The following is a 19,718-nucleotide window of genomic DNA, read 5'->3' as shown; positions in this document are numbered from 1 at the left end:
GGGATCCATGGAAACTACCCAAGATTAAAAAAATGTGTGATCTGCGTCAGACTTTCTCCACCTACTTGCTTCTTTTTCTCACATTAAGTGAGAATTTTAGTGGCATTTTTGAGTATATGAAACTTGTAGTCAATGCTTAACATTGGGACTCCTTCCAGAAGACAGCTGAAAATCACAGTTCTTTTGGCCCCAGGCCAGGGTCTGTTTCCTTTGTTTTAGAACAGATTCTACGGGGCAATTTTGTTAATAAAAATAAATAAATAAAAGGATAAACACTGTTAATCTGACTTACCTATCTCCATACACACAGGTTTCCATTGATTATCAGCAAATACCTTTAAATCTTTAAGAAATTTATTTAGTGAGTTTTGTTCTCCTTTGACTTCATATGTATGGAAAAAATACATCTACTGTGATTGGAAAGTGATTACTGTTGAGATCTTTATTCAAACTGACATGAGTAGGTTACAAATAACAAACTAAGCAGTTCTTAAAAAGTTTGGAATAGCTCAAAAGAACAATTAATACTTGACATAAACTCTGTGAAATCCCAGTGGAGCAGATGAATTAATCAAAGAGTACTGAGATAAATGGCAAAGCCGGGCCCTTTCATTGGAGACTCTTTTTCATGTTACCATAACCACGTTACCCCTCCAGTAAAATCTGTATTGAGTAGAATTTCTGACTTCCTAAATACAAAATAAACTGAGCTTAGGAATTATTCACTATGTTCAGAGTATATATTGAGAGATGGAAACTAGAATTTGAGGCAAGAGCATGTAAAATAAATGTTAAAAAAAAGGGGGACTAAAATATTCCTTGTTGTTATTACAATATAACAAAAAGACCTAGAAAGAAATCTAAAAATCTCACTATAAGGATTATATTATTTCATATTTGAGAAGATAAATTCACAAAAAAATGCTAAGTGGTTCCTTAAAGTCCATGTAAGTAATACGGCAAATGACTCAATTCAAGCACTGTCATCTCACTCTCTCCAAGTACTTGAAACTAAGTTTTGCTCTCCACCATACTATATTTTATCTTAGCCCAGTTCAGTCATTTGAATCACAATTAATCCCAAGTAACTTCAATGCCAGAACAACTATACACAGCTATCTATAGTAGATGCTTAATAGTAATTTGCTAATGAAAATTTGATGTTCATTTTCTAAAATTAATTTACTCAAAATATGCTTAGGCTGCCTAGGCTCTGGAGATAAAGTAGTAATTAAGAGGTAACTCCTTTTCCAATTAGCTCACAATCTCTAAGGGAGTCAAATAAATAATTACAACATAACATGAAAATCCTGAACACTGGAGTGGGGGTGGGCAGTGATAGTATAGTAGAAGATATCAGTTTAAAAATGAAAAAATGTGGAATTATAATCCTTTCAGCTGAATCTGGAGGGATGCACAGGAATTCACCGAATAGAAGATTATCTTACAATAAAGAGACTGTGCAAAATTTAGAGATGTACAAAAGCATGGTATATTTGTTGATCTGTGTACTATCTGGCAGGGCTGGAAGATGACTGTACATAAGGAAAAGGCAGGTAGTAAGACTGGAGGAAAATGTAAGGCACTGGAGCATAACAAGTCCTAGATGTCATGAACACCCTGAGGAGTTTAGATTTCACCCTGAGGGAACCTTCTCTTTGTCTCTGTATAAACAAATGCATTGGCAAAAATCTAATGCAAGCCCTATGTACAGTTTAAGAAAGATGAAAATAAACAGGTGGAATTAATTTTAAGTTTATTTTTTACTCAGTATATGCAAACTTTTATCATTTAAATATGCAGTCAACATATTATTAATGAAATACCTTGTATTTTTCTACTGAGAAAATTCTAAGTTTTTAAAATCTATTTTGTGTTTTATACTCACATAATAACTCCATTTGAAAACAACCAAATGACAAATACTTAATAACCACATTTAGCCAGAGGCTACCATGTTAGGACAGACCAAAATTATGATGAGAAAAACCAAGGCCATAATGCAAGAACATAGCATGGTTACTTGTCTTAAATGAAACTCAGAATTTGGTAACAACAGGAGCACAACCTTTGCACTTCATTTCAATTCTTCCTACTATTTTCTGAATTCAAACTGAGTCCCTTCTCTCAGTACTGTGTCCTTCTAGAGGGAATCTGGCAACCACAGAACCCAGACAGTGCAGATCTAAACTGGAGAACAGGGTGGCAAGACAGGGAGTTGCTGTCAAAGAAGTTACTTCATTTCAGCAAAGGCTGTCAAGCGTGAACAACTTTGGCTATGCTGCAGAGGATTTTCTGCCTTCAGCTGGTATGGGAGAATTTCTGCATTGTCATTAGATCCTGTTAGAATCAAGGATCAGAGGTGACTAGCAAGCTAAAACAGAGGCAAATGAATAACTTGCCAGCCCACTTGGTCCATTGACACACAGTTGCATATAGATGCTGTCCTTTCTCTGAAAATGGAATCACTCTTAATGAGACAGGCACTGCAGGCATCAGCTGTGAAGCTGACAACTTAGGAAGAAAGCAGAAAGAAGCAGAATTCTTGAGGGTTAGAGTGGGAATCTGGGTCATAGCGCTGTCTCAACTTTTATTTTCCTCTGGGAAGAATAGCCAGAGAAAGAAATGAGTCAAAGATTGCAGTACTTTTATGAAAATGAAGAAGTGTTTTTTTGCACTTTGCAAATCTCAACTAAAGCTATATATTACCAAAAAATAAAAAAACTTACAATCCTATAGAATTTTTAATATCAAAATCAAGTTGTTTGCCTTTTGCGTCTCTCTGAAGTTCCTTCATTGCCAGCAATGATGCTGTTATGCAATTAATATAAAATGGGCGGACTATTTGTTTCCAAAAGTCCCCTCTTATTTTACAGGCCTTTCTCTGAAGAAAAATCATAATTAACTCACTGCATATTTTACATAAAAGCTTTGAGATTTAATGATGTGGATTGGATCAGTTATGGATAAATCCTATATTTTTAACCTATCTAGAAGCCAGGGAAAGAACTTATTTGTTAAATTATGCATGGTTTGCTGAGATGCATTCAATTCAGTAGTATCTGAAATTAGTTTCAAAGGAAGCAGTGGTGGGTGGAAGAAGTGTCTTTGGAAGAACCACAGAGCTAAGCTGAGCAATCCTCCTGTACTGGCTTAAGAATACCAATACACTGTAGGAAGATAGCATGGAATTTGAAATTTGACAGTGTTTGAAATTCCAGCTCTTCCATTCCCTTCCTGTAAATACGTTGGTGAATTCTTTTCGCATTCCCAATTTATGTATACATGCGGGCAATAATACCTACCTCAGAAGTTTAGTTGGTTTAATAATATAATATATTTGAATGACTAGTGCAGTTCTTGCTATATATCATTAATATCTTCTTACCAAGTAATTTGACAGGAACTAGGTCAGTGCTATTGTTCAGAATGTACATGATGGATGATGATGATGATGATAAAATCTGTAATCTATTGAGTTCTTACTCTGAGCCATGCCATGGGATGAGCACCTTAGGTTCTCCAACCTAAAAATGAACAAACAAAACCTTTCCTTTGATTTCCATATTCTGATTAATTACTATCATACTTCTTTAAAAAAATTGTCAATGGACCTTTATTTTATTTATTTGTATGTGGTGCTGAGAATCAAACCCAGTGCCTCACACATGCTAGGTAAGTGCCCTACCACTGAGCCAGAACCCCAGCTCCCCGCCATATTTCTTACTCTTCTTGAACCCCAAGTGTCTCAAAGAAGTCAAACAAATCAATTGTATTTATTTTCTACTCTTATTCACACAAACCCAAGCCTACTTCTTCCTTTTTTGTTTGTTTGTTTGTTTGTTTTCTGGTACTTGGGTATTGAACCCAGGTATACTTTTCCACTGAGTTGCATCCACAGGCCTTTTTATTTTGAGACAGGGTCTCTCTCAGTTGCTGAGGCCTTGCTATGTTCCTGGGGTTGGTCTCAAACTTGCAATCCTCTTGTCTCAGCCTCCTGTGTTACTAGAACTATAACATGTACAATGCTGCCCAGCACACAAGACTATTTCTATGTGACATCCACAATATTGCCAAAATCAGCAGATATTTTCACTGCACATTTATATTCAACCTAGATAGTATAAAAGAGAAAATAAGATCATTGTTTTCTCTTGGTTTCCATAAGAATACATTTCCTTGGTTTCTAGTATTCTTCATTGTCTTTGTGAATGTTTCTTTCTCAATTAATGTGTGAATATTTGAGTTCTTTAGTGTAAAACTCAGAGCTATCTTCCCCCACATCCTAGGCTTCATTGATTACTGTTGTTATCCATATTCTGAGGATTCTCAAATAGTTCAAACTCAAATTTCTGTTCTCTGAGCCAGAATGTCCTGATTGATTTCCTACCTGGTATCTCTACTTTGATATTTCATAGAAACTTTAAAAAAAAATTCCAAACCTTGGAATTTTTTCCAAATTTAATTATTTTCTGATTTGTTTCTCTCAGTTCATTCAACCCAATTATATCAACTAGAGTTATTGGGGGGAATAGTTGCCAGGGTCCAGCCCTAGCAGAAGTCAGGGATCTGAGGTGGATGAGAGGCGTCGGCCCGGTGGAGAAACAGCACACAGAGACACCAAGTGTTCTGAGGCTGAGTCTGAATCTTTATTGTTCACAGAGTCTTTTTATATGTTTTTTTCTTTGGTATTGATTACAACATTTCATGGTTAATACAAGGAAATGTTAAGTAAAAAATCTGCAAGAGTATAATTAATGATCTTATTCAATAAACATGTTTTTACTGTATGATAGCTTAGAAAGAAAAACAGTTCCAGCAAGGTAGAGGGTACCAGGCTCTGTTTAGTTTTAATTTCCCTGAAAGAATATGACATTAAGTTTCTGTAGAAGTTACCCCTTTCAAGAACTCTAATATTAGCTATTAACAGTGGAATGTTTTTGTTATTACTAACATAGAACTCAAACATTGCTGGTGGGGTTGCAAATTAGTGCAGCCACTCTGGAAAGCAGTATGGAGATTCCTTAGAAAGCTTGGAGTGGAACCACCATTTGACCCAGCTATCCCACTTCTTGGCCTATACCTAAAGGACTTAAAATCAGCATACTACAGAGATACAGCCACATCAATGTTCATAGCTGCTCAAATCACCATAGCCAGATTGTGGAACCAACCTAGATGTCCTTCAATTGAGGAATGGATAAAGAAACTGTGGCATATATATATACAATGGAATATTACTCTGCCATAAAGAATGATAAAATTATGGCATTTGCAGGCAAATGGATGAAATTGGAGGATATCATGCTAAGTGAGATAAGCCAATCTCAAAAAACTAAAGGACAAATGATCTCGCTGATAAGCGGATGAGGACATATAATGGGGGGTGGGAGGGGTTAGCGTTAGGGTTAGGGTTAGGTTTAGGATTAGGGTTAAGGAGGGTGGTAAGAATGGAGTAAGGAAGGACTGTATAGAGGGAAAAGAGGGGTGGGAGGGGTGGGGGGAAGGGAAAAAATAACAGAATGAATCAAACAACATTACTCTATGTAAATTTATGATTACACAAATGGTATAACTTGACTCCATGTACAAACAGAAAAACAACATGTATCCCATTTGTTTACAATAAAAAAAAGAATAGCGGAATCAGCTTATAGTTAATATTTATTCTATTTCATGTACTCCGTGATGGACTAAAACTCTAACTCTAAACATAGGAAGAATACAAATTGTAACTATGATTAACCTATTTATTTATTAAGTTGGAAAAATATCCTTAAACTTAATCATAAACACTAAGAAAGCAATGAAGACCAAACACCACATCAAAGCTCAGAGGAATACTCTCACATACTTATATATAACTTTTAGTGAATTTGTATACTAAAAGAAATCACAGACTCCTTACAAATTTGAGCAAATCATAATTGTTTATTTATAATTTCATCTAAGTATTAATATTAAACTTTATTGTATGTTATTTTGTGTACCAGCACGATGAAGTCTCCCCACCATTCTCTATAATCTGAATCAAAGGATATGTTAATTATTAGTATTAAAAGCAACTGCACATGGAGACATGCCATGCCTATGGCTCCCAAGCGGGAGGATGATTTTTCAACAGAACGGTCTCAAGTGTTGAATCCTCTACTCCGACAGAACCAAGTCGAGTGTCGGAGTGGTAGGAAATAGATGCGGCGAATAGTAACACTTTTGATTCCAAGTCCTACAACCCAGACCAAAAATGGCATTCAAACTTATTATCCTGACATGTGTTGCAGTTATTACTGTTGGTATTCTTTCATTGACTGAGGGTCCTATCCTCTGCCAATATGCGTTTGTATGGTCATCTTTTACCCTTGTTCTTCAAATCAAACTTCTTTTTCTAGACTCACACCTGGTATCCTTTTACCCCATATCACTTAGCAAACTACTTGTCATGTCCTTTAGTGACAATATTCATTAGCTCTGGTTTGTATTCTCATAAATAATATTATATATATATATATTTAAAAATCCATAGCTATGGTTATGCACATTTGTAGTATATACTATAGTTCTGCACAAATAACTACTATGTTATACTAGCAATTATTTTTTTCTGTTGAGTTATTATTTGAATATTAATGAAATGCTGCTGACATAATGTATTCTTAAAGAACTATCTAAAATCAATTTGCTAAATGAGATCTTTCTAGTACTAATAATAATAGCTCCACTAAAAAAAATCCTTAATATGAGTCAATAATGCCTGGTCTCATGTGGAATATTATATTATATGGGTCATGTTATAGAGAAATTGCAGCAGCAGGTTTGAACTGCATGGGCCACTGGCAAAAGCATGGAAACTTGTTAGTAAGGTTTTCAAAGCCACAAAATCATAATAAGTCATGGTCCTTGATGACAGTACATGATAGTTGAGCCTAACTTTCAATCCAGTCCTTTAACTGTAAATAGTTTCCATTCATATCTCTGGCATCCAAAACATCTAGGTCTCAGTTATTTGATCATGTTTAAAAATATTCCTTGCATCATTTAACTTCCTCTTCTCCTTCCACTCAATGTATATACATTGTTTTGTTGTGAAGATAGAAATATCTGCCTTGAAGAACTTGTGTAGCACCAGAAGATAAACATATGAGTGTAATATATGCTATACTCATTGCACATGTGGCCATTGTGGGAGGAAAAATGTGTATTTTAAAAAATAAAGGAACATAATGTTTATAAAAGAAATTCATTTTATTGATCAAACTTCTAGAGATTTACTGAGGAATACTCTCAGGTATTCCACATTCCTGTCTTTTAGTTAACTACTAGTTTAAGCCACAGCCCCCCCAATATGGGTAGTTTGGTCTAATATTGCTTGGTGAACATTTCTGACCCCTGTCAAAATGCAGAATTTAGTGACTGATTGAAGCTGTTCATGTGTATTTTTTAGGGAAGGGCAATTATGCCAGGCTAATGTAGCAACTCCCATGAGAAAAAGCAGTGATTTTCTTCACTAGCAGATGTCAGTAAGATGCAGCATGGTTTCAGCAGCAACAAAGCATTAGCAGTAAAAGTCCTTTGGAATGTATTTTTAAGTAATCACTTGTATGGGAATTTTAATTTCCTTTTTGGTGAAAGAACTTGGACCAACAGGACTAAAAGTCCTAATATGGAAAATCAAGCCCAATACTTTCTTTAAAGTGAATTACTATTTCCTAGAGTGGAGAATTTCTGAAAGAGTACTCTCCATATTCATTTAGTATCTACTTGATGATCTTATTTGAACAAATAAATGTATCTTTACAAGATTTTTTTTTTCCTTCTGTATACCACTTTTTTGTTCAAGGAATTCCTAAGTACCCAGTGTGTTGAAGTTAAGTAAGTGCATTCAGTATCCTTCAGGGGCTTACACTTTAGGAAAGAAAGATATGTAGAATATGTAAATGTGTATAATGTTTTGGAAATACATACATATAATATATAATATGTATATAAAATACAGGAATCTATTTTAAATTAAATGCTTAGGACATATTTCAATTAAATATATATTTTAAATTAAATTAATTCAGAATAATAACACCATAACTCATCATCTAATGGCAAAGTTTTAGAAATCCCATGATAAAGCATATTTTCCAAAGTCAGTTATGGTTGATTCCAAAAGAGAAATACTAACATAGTGGGTTGTATTTCTAGCCAAGTTGTTAACATCAAATAAATCTTAAATATAATTAATCTTGTCATAAAGATGAAGGGATCACAATTACAACCTTTTCTAGCAATTATAAAGGACAAAAATTATGTTTCTTGTGTCATAAAATAGATCAATAGGCTAAGATGTGTAAATATGTAGTCTCCCATATGCCTAGTAATATACCTGCATATGCCACACAATAAATAGTGTATGAATGTCTAATACATCAGGTAACACTGTCCCAGTGGGAAGATCCCTAAAAAGCAGCATGGTGGAATAGGTCAAGTTTAGTTCCTCAAGCATTAACTCAATGGCATCATGTAAAAGATGTGGTCTTCACTCTAAAAGAGTTTTCACTATGAATAATTAAGTGGGACAAGAAAGACTGAGTGAGAGTACAACATAAAATAATAGTTAAAAAAAAAATCAAGTGGAAGGAATATCATGTATAGAAATAAATGAATAGTATACTTATGAAATAGAACATTAAGAAATAAGACAAAACAATGGTTGGTAAGTTTTGGAAAAATGAAAGACAGGAAATGATAAGAGGTTATGTTGCCACACAAATTTCTGTGCTAGGAATAATAAGGGTCTGATTATGGTGGAAGATGCACAAGTAAATGGAAAAAAGAAAAAAAATCAGAGAAAGAAAACTTCTTTTTAGTCTTTAGTATGATTCTATTAATCTTATTTTGAGTTTTGTGATAATTTCCCCCAATACATATAAGCTGTTCCAAGCTGCTTTTAAACATCATGTTGTATAATAAAAAAAAAATGTTAAAACAAAAGTGTTAGGATATATATCATGTAGAGAATGTAGAATACATAATGTAGGGAAAGGACCAAGCAATAGGTGCTAAGTTATGGTTAGATAGTAAGTAAGTTCTGTTCTGCTGTTGCACAGCAGGGTCACCAAAGAAAGCAATAGTGAAGTGTACAGTTCAAAAGCTAGATTTTTTTAAATTGGCATAAAGAAATTGTAAAAACTTGAGGAGCTAGATATGTCTAACCTGAGCTAAACATTATACAATTTATAGATATATCAAAACATTATATGTTACCCATGATATCCATTAGTATGCATGATATTGTTTTTTATCTGTTTGCTAAAAGTAAATTCAATTTAAAAATGGCAAACAAAAATCAATAACACTTGATAAGTCTTTAAAAATGAACTATTTTGAATCAGAAGGAGAAGCTGAATTGCTTGAACTTTTATAATATCTCTGTCTCCGTAAAAATATAAAAGATCAATGCATGTATTTGCAAAGTAATTTGATTGTTCACTTGTCCAAGTCAAATAAGTTAGTGAAAGAACAAAACCTCAAATTCAGATTCTCTAATTCCAAGTCCAACACCATCAAGAGACCGGCACACTCTTAACCCTTTTGTATCCTGAGTGTAACCAATTAATGCAATTCTCTCATTTCACTTTTCCTTTGCTTATCCATGTTTTCACACAGGCAACTATGGTGAAAGTGGAATGGAAGCCTTCAAAGATATGTCAGCCAAGGAAGGGATTTGCATTGCCCACTCTTATAAAATCTACAGCAATGCTGGGGAGCAGAGCTTCGACAAGTTGCTGAAAAAACTCAGAAGTCACTTGCCCAAGGCACGGGTGGTAGCCTGCTTCTGTGAGGGCATGACCGTGAGAGGTCTGCTGATGGCTATGAGACGCCTGGGTCTTGCAGGAGAATTTCTGCTTCTGGGCAGGTGAGTGACAATGAGAAAATCCACATACAGTTAATGCCAGGGCTTTGGCAGCATTCAAGGGTATCTTTCAATGCATGAGGACAGATGCTTTAGAATTTTAATTCGTTTAATGGAAGTAGAGTTTAAATATCATAAAGTACCAGTACTGAAGAAAATCATGGAAAATAAGTAAATATGCCTTGTACTGATTAATAAAGATAACAGGAATCAACAGCTAAAGATGATAAGTCCTTACCTCCTCAAAAATATAATTAAATGAGATGGATTCTTAAGTGCCTGAGTAGTTATCTTGAGAAACGAACACATATCATACTTGTTTCTGTTGCTTTTGAAGTTGATTGTGAGAATGACTATATGGGCTTAGTATGTAATACAGAATCATATAATTGGGGGTTTGAAATAAGGAATTGTTTTAGAACTAATTTTTAAAGCATTGGTAAATTAACTTTATCAGATCACCTTGTGTGCATTGTTACTAGACAAGGTTCTAAAACATTAACTTTTACAAGGATCAATTTTAATTAGCCAGAAAGTTCACTTGATTGGCACAGGCCAGTCCATTACCTGCCAATATTACTGAATCAGTGTATTAGTCAAATTCTCTTAAGAAACAATCAAAAAGTGAATATATACATACACTTAAAATATATGTATGAGGTTTAATGTAAGGAATTAGTTCATGTGTTTAAGGAGGCTATAAATAGCTAGAAATCTGGGAAGCTGACCATGTAGTTCAAGTCTGAATACAGGCTGAGGACCACAGGAGCTGACAGTGTTAAGTTCCAGTCTGAAAGACATCAACCTCCAGACTTCAGAGGATCCAAAGTTCGAGCCCAAGTCTAAAGGCTGGGAAGGACCAATGTTTCTTCTGATGCAGTCAGAAGAAAAGTTTTCTCTCACTCAACCTTTTCCTTCTGTTGAGGTTTTCAGTTGATTGGATGAAGCATTTCCACATGAAGGAAGACACTCTCAACCGATTCAAAAGGTTTTATTCAAAACACCCTCACGAACACTGGCATGATAACATTTGACCAAATATCTGAGCACCTGTGGCCCAATTGATTCAAACAACTAAATATTACAATAACTAAGTGCAATCTATAGTTTGAGTGTGTGAATGAAATGTTCACTCCTGAGATGTAACATCAGGGTTTATCAAGGATATGTAAGTTTCTACCATTCCACACTGTTTTACGAGGTTACCACATATCACATGGTGTCTTAAGAAGCAGCCAATTTATGAACAGCAAAAACCTTAGAAACCACTGCCTTTCTTAGTATTTTTGTCCACAATAGAAAAACATCTTACCTGCTGTCGAGTTTTGATGTCTTGTTAAAGAGAACATACTTTATTTTCCAAATGCTTGAGTGACCTTCTATGGTCAAACTCAGCTCCTGCTTGAGACACCTTCTGACAGTCACTTTATGTAACTAATTCTTTTCTGTCTGATCTGATTGATGAGGCTATTTTGGTATGAGGTCACACATCCTTCATAAAAATGGTATTGAGTGAGGTTTCTTTTTCATTGATGTTATACATTTTATCTAAAATTTTCCCTAGCTAGCAGGTGACACACCCCAAGAATATACCCAGTGACAATATTCTCATTCCCAAGGGCAGTGTTACTACTGGGATTTAAACAACAGCAAAGAAGCTTGCATTAAATAGTTCTGTTTTTTATAACAGGTAAAGAATTCTGCAAGTTCCAATCTACTGCTATAGCCAGTATTAAATGACAAGATTGGTATTATTTGCCAAAAAATTGGTCTTTACTATATTTTCAATTTTCCATCTATGATTTTATTGCTAGCTATACCATGAAGATAAAGTTATATATTTTACATATATTAAAATTCATTCATAGTACACTATATAAAGAAAGTTATTGCCAAGTCATTTAACTCCTGCAAGAATAATGTTTAACCTTTAATTATATTTTTCAGTCCCTTCATTGATTAGTTGTGGCATAGTTTGCATTCGCACAAGCAGTAGTTCATTTCGTTTTTGAATATTTTTGTTAGAAGTCTTCCTTGCTCTGAATTTTAAAGATATATCACTGCTATTTTCAACTCTTGGCTCCCGTTCTTTTCTTTAAAAGTAACATGTTTACTCTTTCAGATATTTGGAAACCACAGTATGGTCCTAAGTTCCATTCAACTTCTTTTTGAAACATTCATACTTATAACCACATCTTAGAGATCTGGTATTGTGGATGTTAATAAAAATATTTTTCATAAACACTTATCCAGTAGGATCACTTATCAAATGTTTTGTGCCAGTAACAATGTTGAGCGCTTCACATACATCTTCTTATTTAATCATTCAGTTGGAAAATATTGAGTGTCTCCTATGTGTTACACTGCTTTCAATGAATGAAACAAACAATAATTATTACTTTTATGGGACTGACAGGTAGGAGGTAACAAATGCTATGAAAAAGTACATCTAAGAACAATCTGCATGATGCTTCATTTTATAGAAAAGGACTCTAAGTCTCAATAAATATTAACTGATAGTGCTATGGAACAGAAAGCAAATTTTAATAGTTGTAAAAAAATTTAAAAAAGGTAGAACATCTACCCTCTTTCATTGTACTAATGAGAAAACTTAAACCCTCAAAATGTGGCTGGCATACCTAGTCACATAACTTAATTTCCATGACTCATAGCCAAGTGGTTTTCTCTACTACCTGTCTCCTGTAGAATAAAAACAGGTCAGGACTTATAATTTGATAGCAAATTCCTAGTTCTACATTAGCCCTGGGTCTTTGAAGAAGCAATCCTAGAAAATTTTAATATAAGTAAGTATTTTTGTATCAAAGTTACCTTCAAAAAATTGTCATTTCACTCTGTAACTCATCTTAGTACTTTTTAAGATTATTTTTGCTTACATATAGACTCCCAGTCTCTCTTTTTGCCCCTTTTTTCCTCCCAACTCTTGTATGAATGGTTCTGATGAACCAGAAATCAAAGGAATAATAAAAGAGGTTGTCTTCAGACTTTTCTAGAAGTTCCCTATTTTACAGCTGTAGTTACTCATAAATCTCTCCAGCTGCTTTGGGTCAGCTATGTTTTAATAGGTAATTCAATGAAAGTGTTCAGCAAGACTAAGACAACTCTATTGCTGAGACAATTTCATCCATCACTGCAACTGGCCATCTGTGCTCCACATCAATAGAACATTAGAGTAACGTGGACCTGGCCACTGCATCTTCTCTTTTGAGCTCTGGGTAATCTGTAGTCTCATTGTCAATAAAGATGTCCTGTTCAGGTCCCTGAAATGGTCTTGTTAATCACTCTGGCCCTTAGAGCAGGATGAGATCAATAATCAAAATGAATACACTGTATTCATTCTAGACATAGGAAATTATCATGAGAGCTTCATTATTTATAGTTTATATTTGTTTCCAAGTATGAACTTGGAACTTATTAATTTAACTATTTGAAGGTAGGTTTATCTGTCTATGGTTAACTACAAGTCTGAATTAAGAGTCTCCCGTACCGCAAAAAAAAAAAAAAAAAAGAATCTCTGTTCATCAATATGATTATTACCAAGTCACAAAAGGAAATACACTTAAATTTCAAAAGGTTTCTTGAATTTTAAGAAAAATCTCAATATTTTCAAAACAGGAAAGATAAGAGTTTACACTAATAAATATCTTTACTAATATAATTAGAAATGATTGTTCTATTAAAACTATCATGGTAGTTATTATCCAGAAATAGATATCACTCTTTATCCTTGACATCACTAAAATATACAGGAGGGACTGTATAGAGGGAAAAGAGAGGTGGGAGGGGTTGGGGGGAAGGAAAAATATAACGGAATGAATCAAACATCATTACTCTATGTAAATATATGAATATGCAAATGGTATGCTGTTACTCCATGTACAAACTGAAACAACATGTATCCCATTTGTTTACAATAAAAATAAATTAAAAAAAAAACTTAAATACCCTATTTTATAGGAGGGAAAATTGAAATGCAAAGAGGCTAAAATGTTGATAAAATTAAGATTACACATACTCATTCCAAGCATCACCAAGAATCTTTTAGCTACATAAATATTTCATCACTAAGATAAACTCAGTTAAATTTGTTTCATTTTTGTTTCATGTTCTTTCATTATCCTTGTAAATTAAAGAAACCTAGTAAAATGCTTTGATAATTGATAGAAGTGTTCATGATAAATTTATAATACAAACTTCAAACTACATCCTAATTTGACTGGATTTTGTTTTTCTGCTTATCTATAGTTGAATTAATGAGACAGCATTAATCATACAATGTTCAGTGTCTGAGTAGCCACTTACTTAGAGGCATCTGCCTCAGACCATGTGTAAAGCTCTCTGAACAATTGAAGTTGAGCCCAGATAATACGAGGAGCAAGCTTGTATAAAAGAAGTTTAAAGAAGAGAGTGAGACACCATATTGGGCCTTGTAGTGTTTTTATATTTATCATTTTATTAGCAAAGGCTTTTTGTAGGAATGTGAATATGATAGATACAATTTTCCAAAAAATAATGATGGAATAAAACGTGAATTAGAAGAGATAAGGTGGATGCAGAGGAACTAGTGAACCAACATAACTGGAACCCCTATAGACCAAGGATGGTGAAAAGATGGAAGTCTGAGACTTATTTACTGACTAGAAAATGTGCAGGAGCTGACAATGTGTTTGATATTGTGTGAGAGTGTGCGGAATATGTCTACAATGACGCTTACAGTTTTGTGTTGTGTAAACTGTGAAAGACAGTAACTTTGTGGAGAAAAAGATCATTGAAAAAGAGACAAGTACAAGCTAGAGGGCAAAAAATGAGTTGAGTTTTGGATAAGTTGACTTAATGTGCTTTTCAAACATAAAAATAATCAAGAAATAACTATACACAAGTGTGGAGCTCAAGGAGAGAAATAGGCAATGAAGAGAACTGAGTAAATGAACAGAATAACTGGCTTATTAACTAACAACATGGTTACACAGAATTAAAAGACAGGAAGTTTAAGAACTTACTTTGGCGGATCTTGGAATTTATAAGGTGAACTGTGAAAAGTCAAATCCAGAGATGTAGGAGGAAAACCGAGAAAGTCATGTCAAATGAGGCAATGGAAGAGAGAAAGGAGTGGTCAGCTGATTTAGAAGATCTACTGCAAATAATAGTGAAAGAGGCTTTTAGATTTATTGAGATAGAGAAAGTTGGTGCTAATTTAGTAAGACATGGCTGAATGGAGAAATAACAGATTAAGAATAAGTGGCTAAGAAATGGGAAGTGAGAAAATGAACCCATGGCATATAAATCAGTGTTTTAGAAAGTTCAACTAATAAAGAATGGAAAATGATGAACTATATTTTGAGGGGAAACTGATGTCAAGAGAAAAGTATTTGGGGGGTACTAGGGATTGAACCCAGGGGTATTTAACCACTGAGCAACATCCTCAATCCCTTTTTATATTTTATTTAGAGAGGGTCTCACTGAGTTGCTCAGAGCCTCTCTACATTGCTGAGGTTTTCTTTGCACTTGTAATCCTCCTGCATCAACCACCCAAGCTGCTGGGATTACAGACATGCACTACCATGCCCACCCAAGAGAAAAGTATTTTAACAGTAATTTTATTTCTTTCCAAATATGTAGTTTATAATCATGAAAAATAATTTAAATGGTAAACCAAATTACTCAGTGAATAGTCATTATATTTCTGTATCTTCATCAACACAGCATATTATTATTATTTGATATTTGCTAATTTTATAAGTAAAATATCAACATAATATTTGAACACTTATAAATGAGTGACATAATCTTTTTCAATGTCAATAATTGATGCATATTTTTTTTCTAAAACCTATGCACTCCTTATTCATGTACTTAATCCACATTTTTCTGTTTATTTTTCCTAATTTATAAAAACTCAATATAAATTAAAGAAAGTAGTTCATTGACATACCTTTAACATATTCTTTCTCTTATCATTTAATTTTGACTTTTCTTATGGTGATTTGAGAGATGCCAGACTCTACTCTACTTTTTAGATATCATTTTCTGTAACTGGATTTGTACATTTTTATACTTCATTCAAGGGCCAGTCAGGGAGGTTGGTTTATTTAATCGATTATTTAATTTTGGGATGCAGGTAAGATAAAGGATTAAATTAATGAAAAGTTTGTGTCTTCGTGTGTGTGTGTGTGTGTGTGTGTGTGTGTGCATGTGTTTGTGTGTGCAGGGGTTGACATTAGGATGAGAAGTTGTCATTGGAGTTGGGAGAACAAGAAGACTCAAGATGCTAATAAATGGTTTTCTTTATTATCTTTTAAATATCACTCCATGTGTTATGAACAATGAAGAGAGGAAGATTTGACTACACTATAGTAAAATAGTATTAAAATAGAATCAAATTTAACATCTGTACATATACTGATCCAATAAGTACTGAAACAAATGACCACGATTAGGGTTTTAAACGTTTATTAAACAGAAGTACAGGCTTCAAATTAAAAACCTAAAAGACTGAGTCATGGCGATTCATGTCCATGAATCTAATTAGAGACCAAATATCTGATCTATAACTAAATGAACTTCCAAATACCATCTCTAAATACTGAGCCATGGAGTTCCCTGGGTTAGATTGACAGTTCTCAGAAAAACAAAAAGAACTATTAAGTAGATGAAACAGATTTTTCTTCCAAAAGAAGAGGCAAATCACACATGCTTACTCTCTTCTCTAGTCTCACCATGTAGGAAAATCTATCTCCATGTAAGAAAGAGACAGGTGGTAGAGAGAAGCTATGAGCTTCCATTCCATGTTCTTCACTCCTCAAGAGTGGAAACACCCCTATTGAAATTTGAAGATTAAGATATTTCTTTCATATCTCAAAACAAAAATTATCTTGAATGTAGAGATGAAAAATCTGAAGCTCAGGGACAGTATTTATTTCATCCATGGCCACCAAGATTTCTAGATGTGCTGCTGCATCTTAAATGACATTTTTCACCTTGGAAGTTGGAAGGTGCTATTGGTCAAAACAAACAAACAAACAAACAAACAAACAAACAAACAAACAAAAATTTTAAAAACCCAGAAATGTCCAAGAGTAGAACAGAACAGAGGTCCTGATGTTATTAGACACAGAAGGATTTATATGTATAGGATGTGATCAGCCTATGGTACTGTAGTAACCTCTTGTACTTAACACTGGTGCTTTTGATAAGGAACAGACAGATGTAAGTGGAGGGAACATCAGGTTAAGTGAACAAGTCCATAAAATGGGCCCTCTATACGGACCTCCATATGCTTTCACTTTTAAAAAGCAATGCCTGGTTTAAATCCATGGGTATGTTACATTCCTCAGCAAACTGCCTATTATCTGTAGGCTCCCAACAAGAACACAAGTCTCCCTAAAGGAGGGACTTTTGTGACCTTTACACAGAACAGATCCTAGAATGCAGGGAGATAAGGTTACTTCCCCACTAAGCAAATCTGTAAGAACTGATTCTGATTAAAACTGGTCAGTATAGGCCAAAGTAACCTAGGGTTGTCACAGCAGAATGGACTCCAAAGTCTGAGGGGATCCTGCTGTCAGTCAAAACTTAAGAGGTAGACCTAGACAGGACTCTCTGGAAATTTCCCTGGGATCCCATAAAACTGGAGAGTAGAAGAGGCATATTGCCCCTCTCCTTTATGAGAAGTCCCTGTCTATCCCTTGAGAGTATTCTCTTTCCCCCTTTCCCATCCCTTTTAATAAACTCATATCTGTTATTCTGAGTGTCATGTCTGAAATCTTTCTGATTTGATTGCAAGAATCAGGGATTAAAGGGGAATCTTCATACTGCCCGAGTTTCCTATAAGTCCTCAGACCTATATCACTTGGAAGCCTTCTGCATCTCAAAAAGTTCCGGCAGCTTTGGGTAGATGAACTGTTTAAATAATTGGATGATAATAGTTATTTGCAGAGTGTTCTTTGTTTAGCAAACATTGTTCTGTGTGATTTTTCTTTATATATTTATTGGTTTTTCATAGCAATCATATTTGGAAGTTATTATTAACTTCATTTTATAGCTAAGGAAACTGAGGCACTGAGAGACAACTAATGTGCTCAAGATCTGACAGACATCAAGTGCTAGAGGACACTGGCCAGTAGCTCTACCCTGACCCACCACAGTAAAGCATCTGTGAGTCATTGGTTATCTTAACTTCAGGAACAAATTTGATTCTTACAATATATTAAAATATTTTTTCTGGTGCTCAAGTGGACAATCTTTAACTAAAGGAAATTTAATAATTTGAGGTTATTCTGAAAAAAAGGTGTTTTATTTAAAAAAAATAACATATGAAGCAATTTAACTTTCTATAAACCAAAAATTTAATGAGAATATATGGAATGTTCAAAAGATATACTATATTTATAGGAAATAACCACAATGAAATTTTAGGTTCAAATAAATAAAACATTTGAAGCTGAAAACACCCAGGGATAACCAAGGGCAAACAGAATATTATTCTTTAGTAAAACCAGATCACAGCCAGCTCTTCCCTTATTTTGCACAGAACTGATAAGGTTTGGTGGCATTCATAGAAGATGTGATAAAGTTTTACTGGACATAGTCACACTCATTTACATAAAGTCTTTGGCTGCTTTGGGGCTATAATGGAAATACTGATTATCTGTAACAGAAACTATATATCCTCTAAAGGCTGAAGTATTTACTATCTGACTTTACACAAAAACTTTGCTTACTACTGATCCAGATGTTTTTCATCTCTGAAGATGACTCTGCTTACTTATACAGTAATACTTATACAGTTAATACTTATGCTTTCGATATTTATGCAGAACTAGACTAGAGGTCGTTTGTACATAAGCTCTATTTTCAATTCTTGAAGATTAGGGGCTCCTGAGCATCATAGGCTAAGTGAGAGGAGAGTTGGTTGAGAGTCAGGAGTACAAACTCTAATGCTGTGTTTGTCAGTGCAGAAGAGACAAAGAACAAAGGAGGACTTTTTTTTTTTTTTTTTAATTCATCATCCTGGAACATGTTGTTCAAAGCAATTGGAAGAGAAGATGCATTTTGAAATATCTCCTTATTCATCCCCAAGTGATTTAATTTTATCTAAAATAACCGAATGTGCTAAGTATAATAAGGAATGTACTCTTTGGGTATACATATTAGTCTTTCTAATAAAGTTATTTTTATTCCTCTTATTTTTTAAATTGGACTGATGACATGGATTAAAAATGCTTCATTTCTTTTCTCCTCTATCCATCTTCCCTATTTTCATGAGAGTTATTTTTTTCTAAAAAACATATTTAATTGTATTGTCCTTCTGAAAAATAATTTTAGTCGACTCCCTTCACTGTTGTATTCAACAACATAATTTGGCATCCAGTGTCCTTTAACATATGGCTTGAATCTGCCAATTATTTCGTCTTAAATTTAAAAGTGAAATTTTTAAAACATTTAACAAGTCCATGGGTTCAATCTCATCTCATCCACTTTGAACAGCTGACTCTTCATTTATCCCCAAACTAAGTCTTGCATGGATAGAAGTTTTTGATATATTTGAAGAAAATTAAAATGTGAAAGTTCTAGAGACCTCCATGAAACATGAGCATCACGTAGGGTGAGTCATTTGAGACATAAAAGATGTTCAGTGTATGAAAATGAAGCACTGGTTGGAGGAGATCAAATGAGAAACCAGGAGGTGGCCTGGGAGGGGAATTCAATTAAACTAGAGGTCAATGCCACAATAGATATTGAATTTGAAGGTACATAGGAGTATCTGTGTTTTTAGTGGTCATGTGTTCTCATTTTTTAA

The 19,718-nt window shown here is 34.1% G+C and overlaps 1 protein-coding gene and 1 long non-coding RNA gene across 5 annotated transcripts in view; one reads left to right on the top strand and one right to left on the bottom strand.

The window, feature by feature from the left end:
- The window catches only part of GRM5 (glutamate metabotropic receptor 5), a 458,976-nt gene that overhangs the window by 162,712 nt on the left and 276,546 nt on the right, over nucleotides 1-19,718 (top strand). For all 4 annotated transcript variants that reach the window (XM_079105535.1, XM_079105534.1, XM_079105536.1 and 1 more), the window contains one exon: nucleotides 9,655-9,904. In XM_079105535.1, the coding sequence (XP_078961661.1) occupies nucleotides 9,655-9,904 (250 nt within the window). The remainder of the gene's footprint in view (nucleotides 1-9,654; nucleotides 9,905-19,718) is intronic.
- The window catches only part of LOC306640910, a 925,259-nt gene that overhangs the window by 756,452 nt on the left and 149,089 nt on the right, over nucleotides 1-19,718 (bottom strand). The gene's annotated exons all lie outside the window — the stretch shown is intronic.

The sequence above is a fragment of the Sciurus vulgaris genome, assembly GCF_902686455.1.
Source record: "Sciurus vulgaris genome assembly, chromosome: 11".
Taxonomy (NCBI): Eukaryota; Metazoa; Chordata; class Mammalia; order Rodentia; family Sciuridae; genus Sciurus; species Sciurus vulgaris.
Note: the sequence above shows the minus strand (reverse complement) of the source record. Positions and strands in the feature narration are given on the sequence as shown.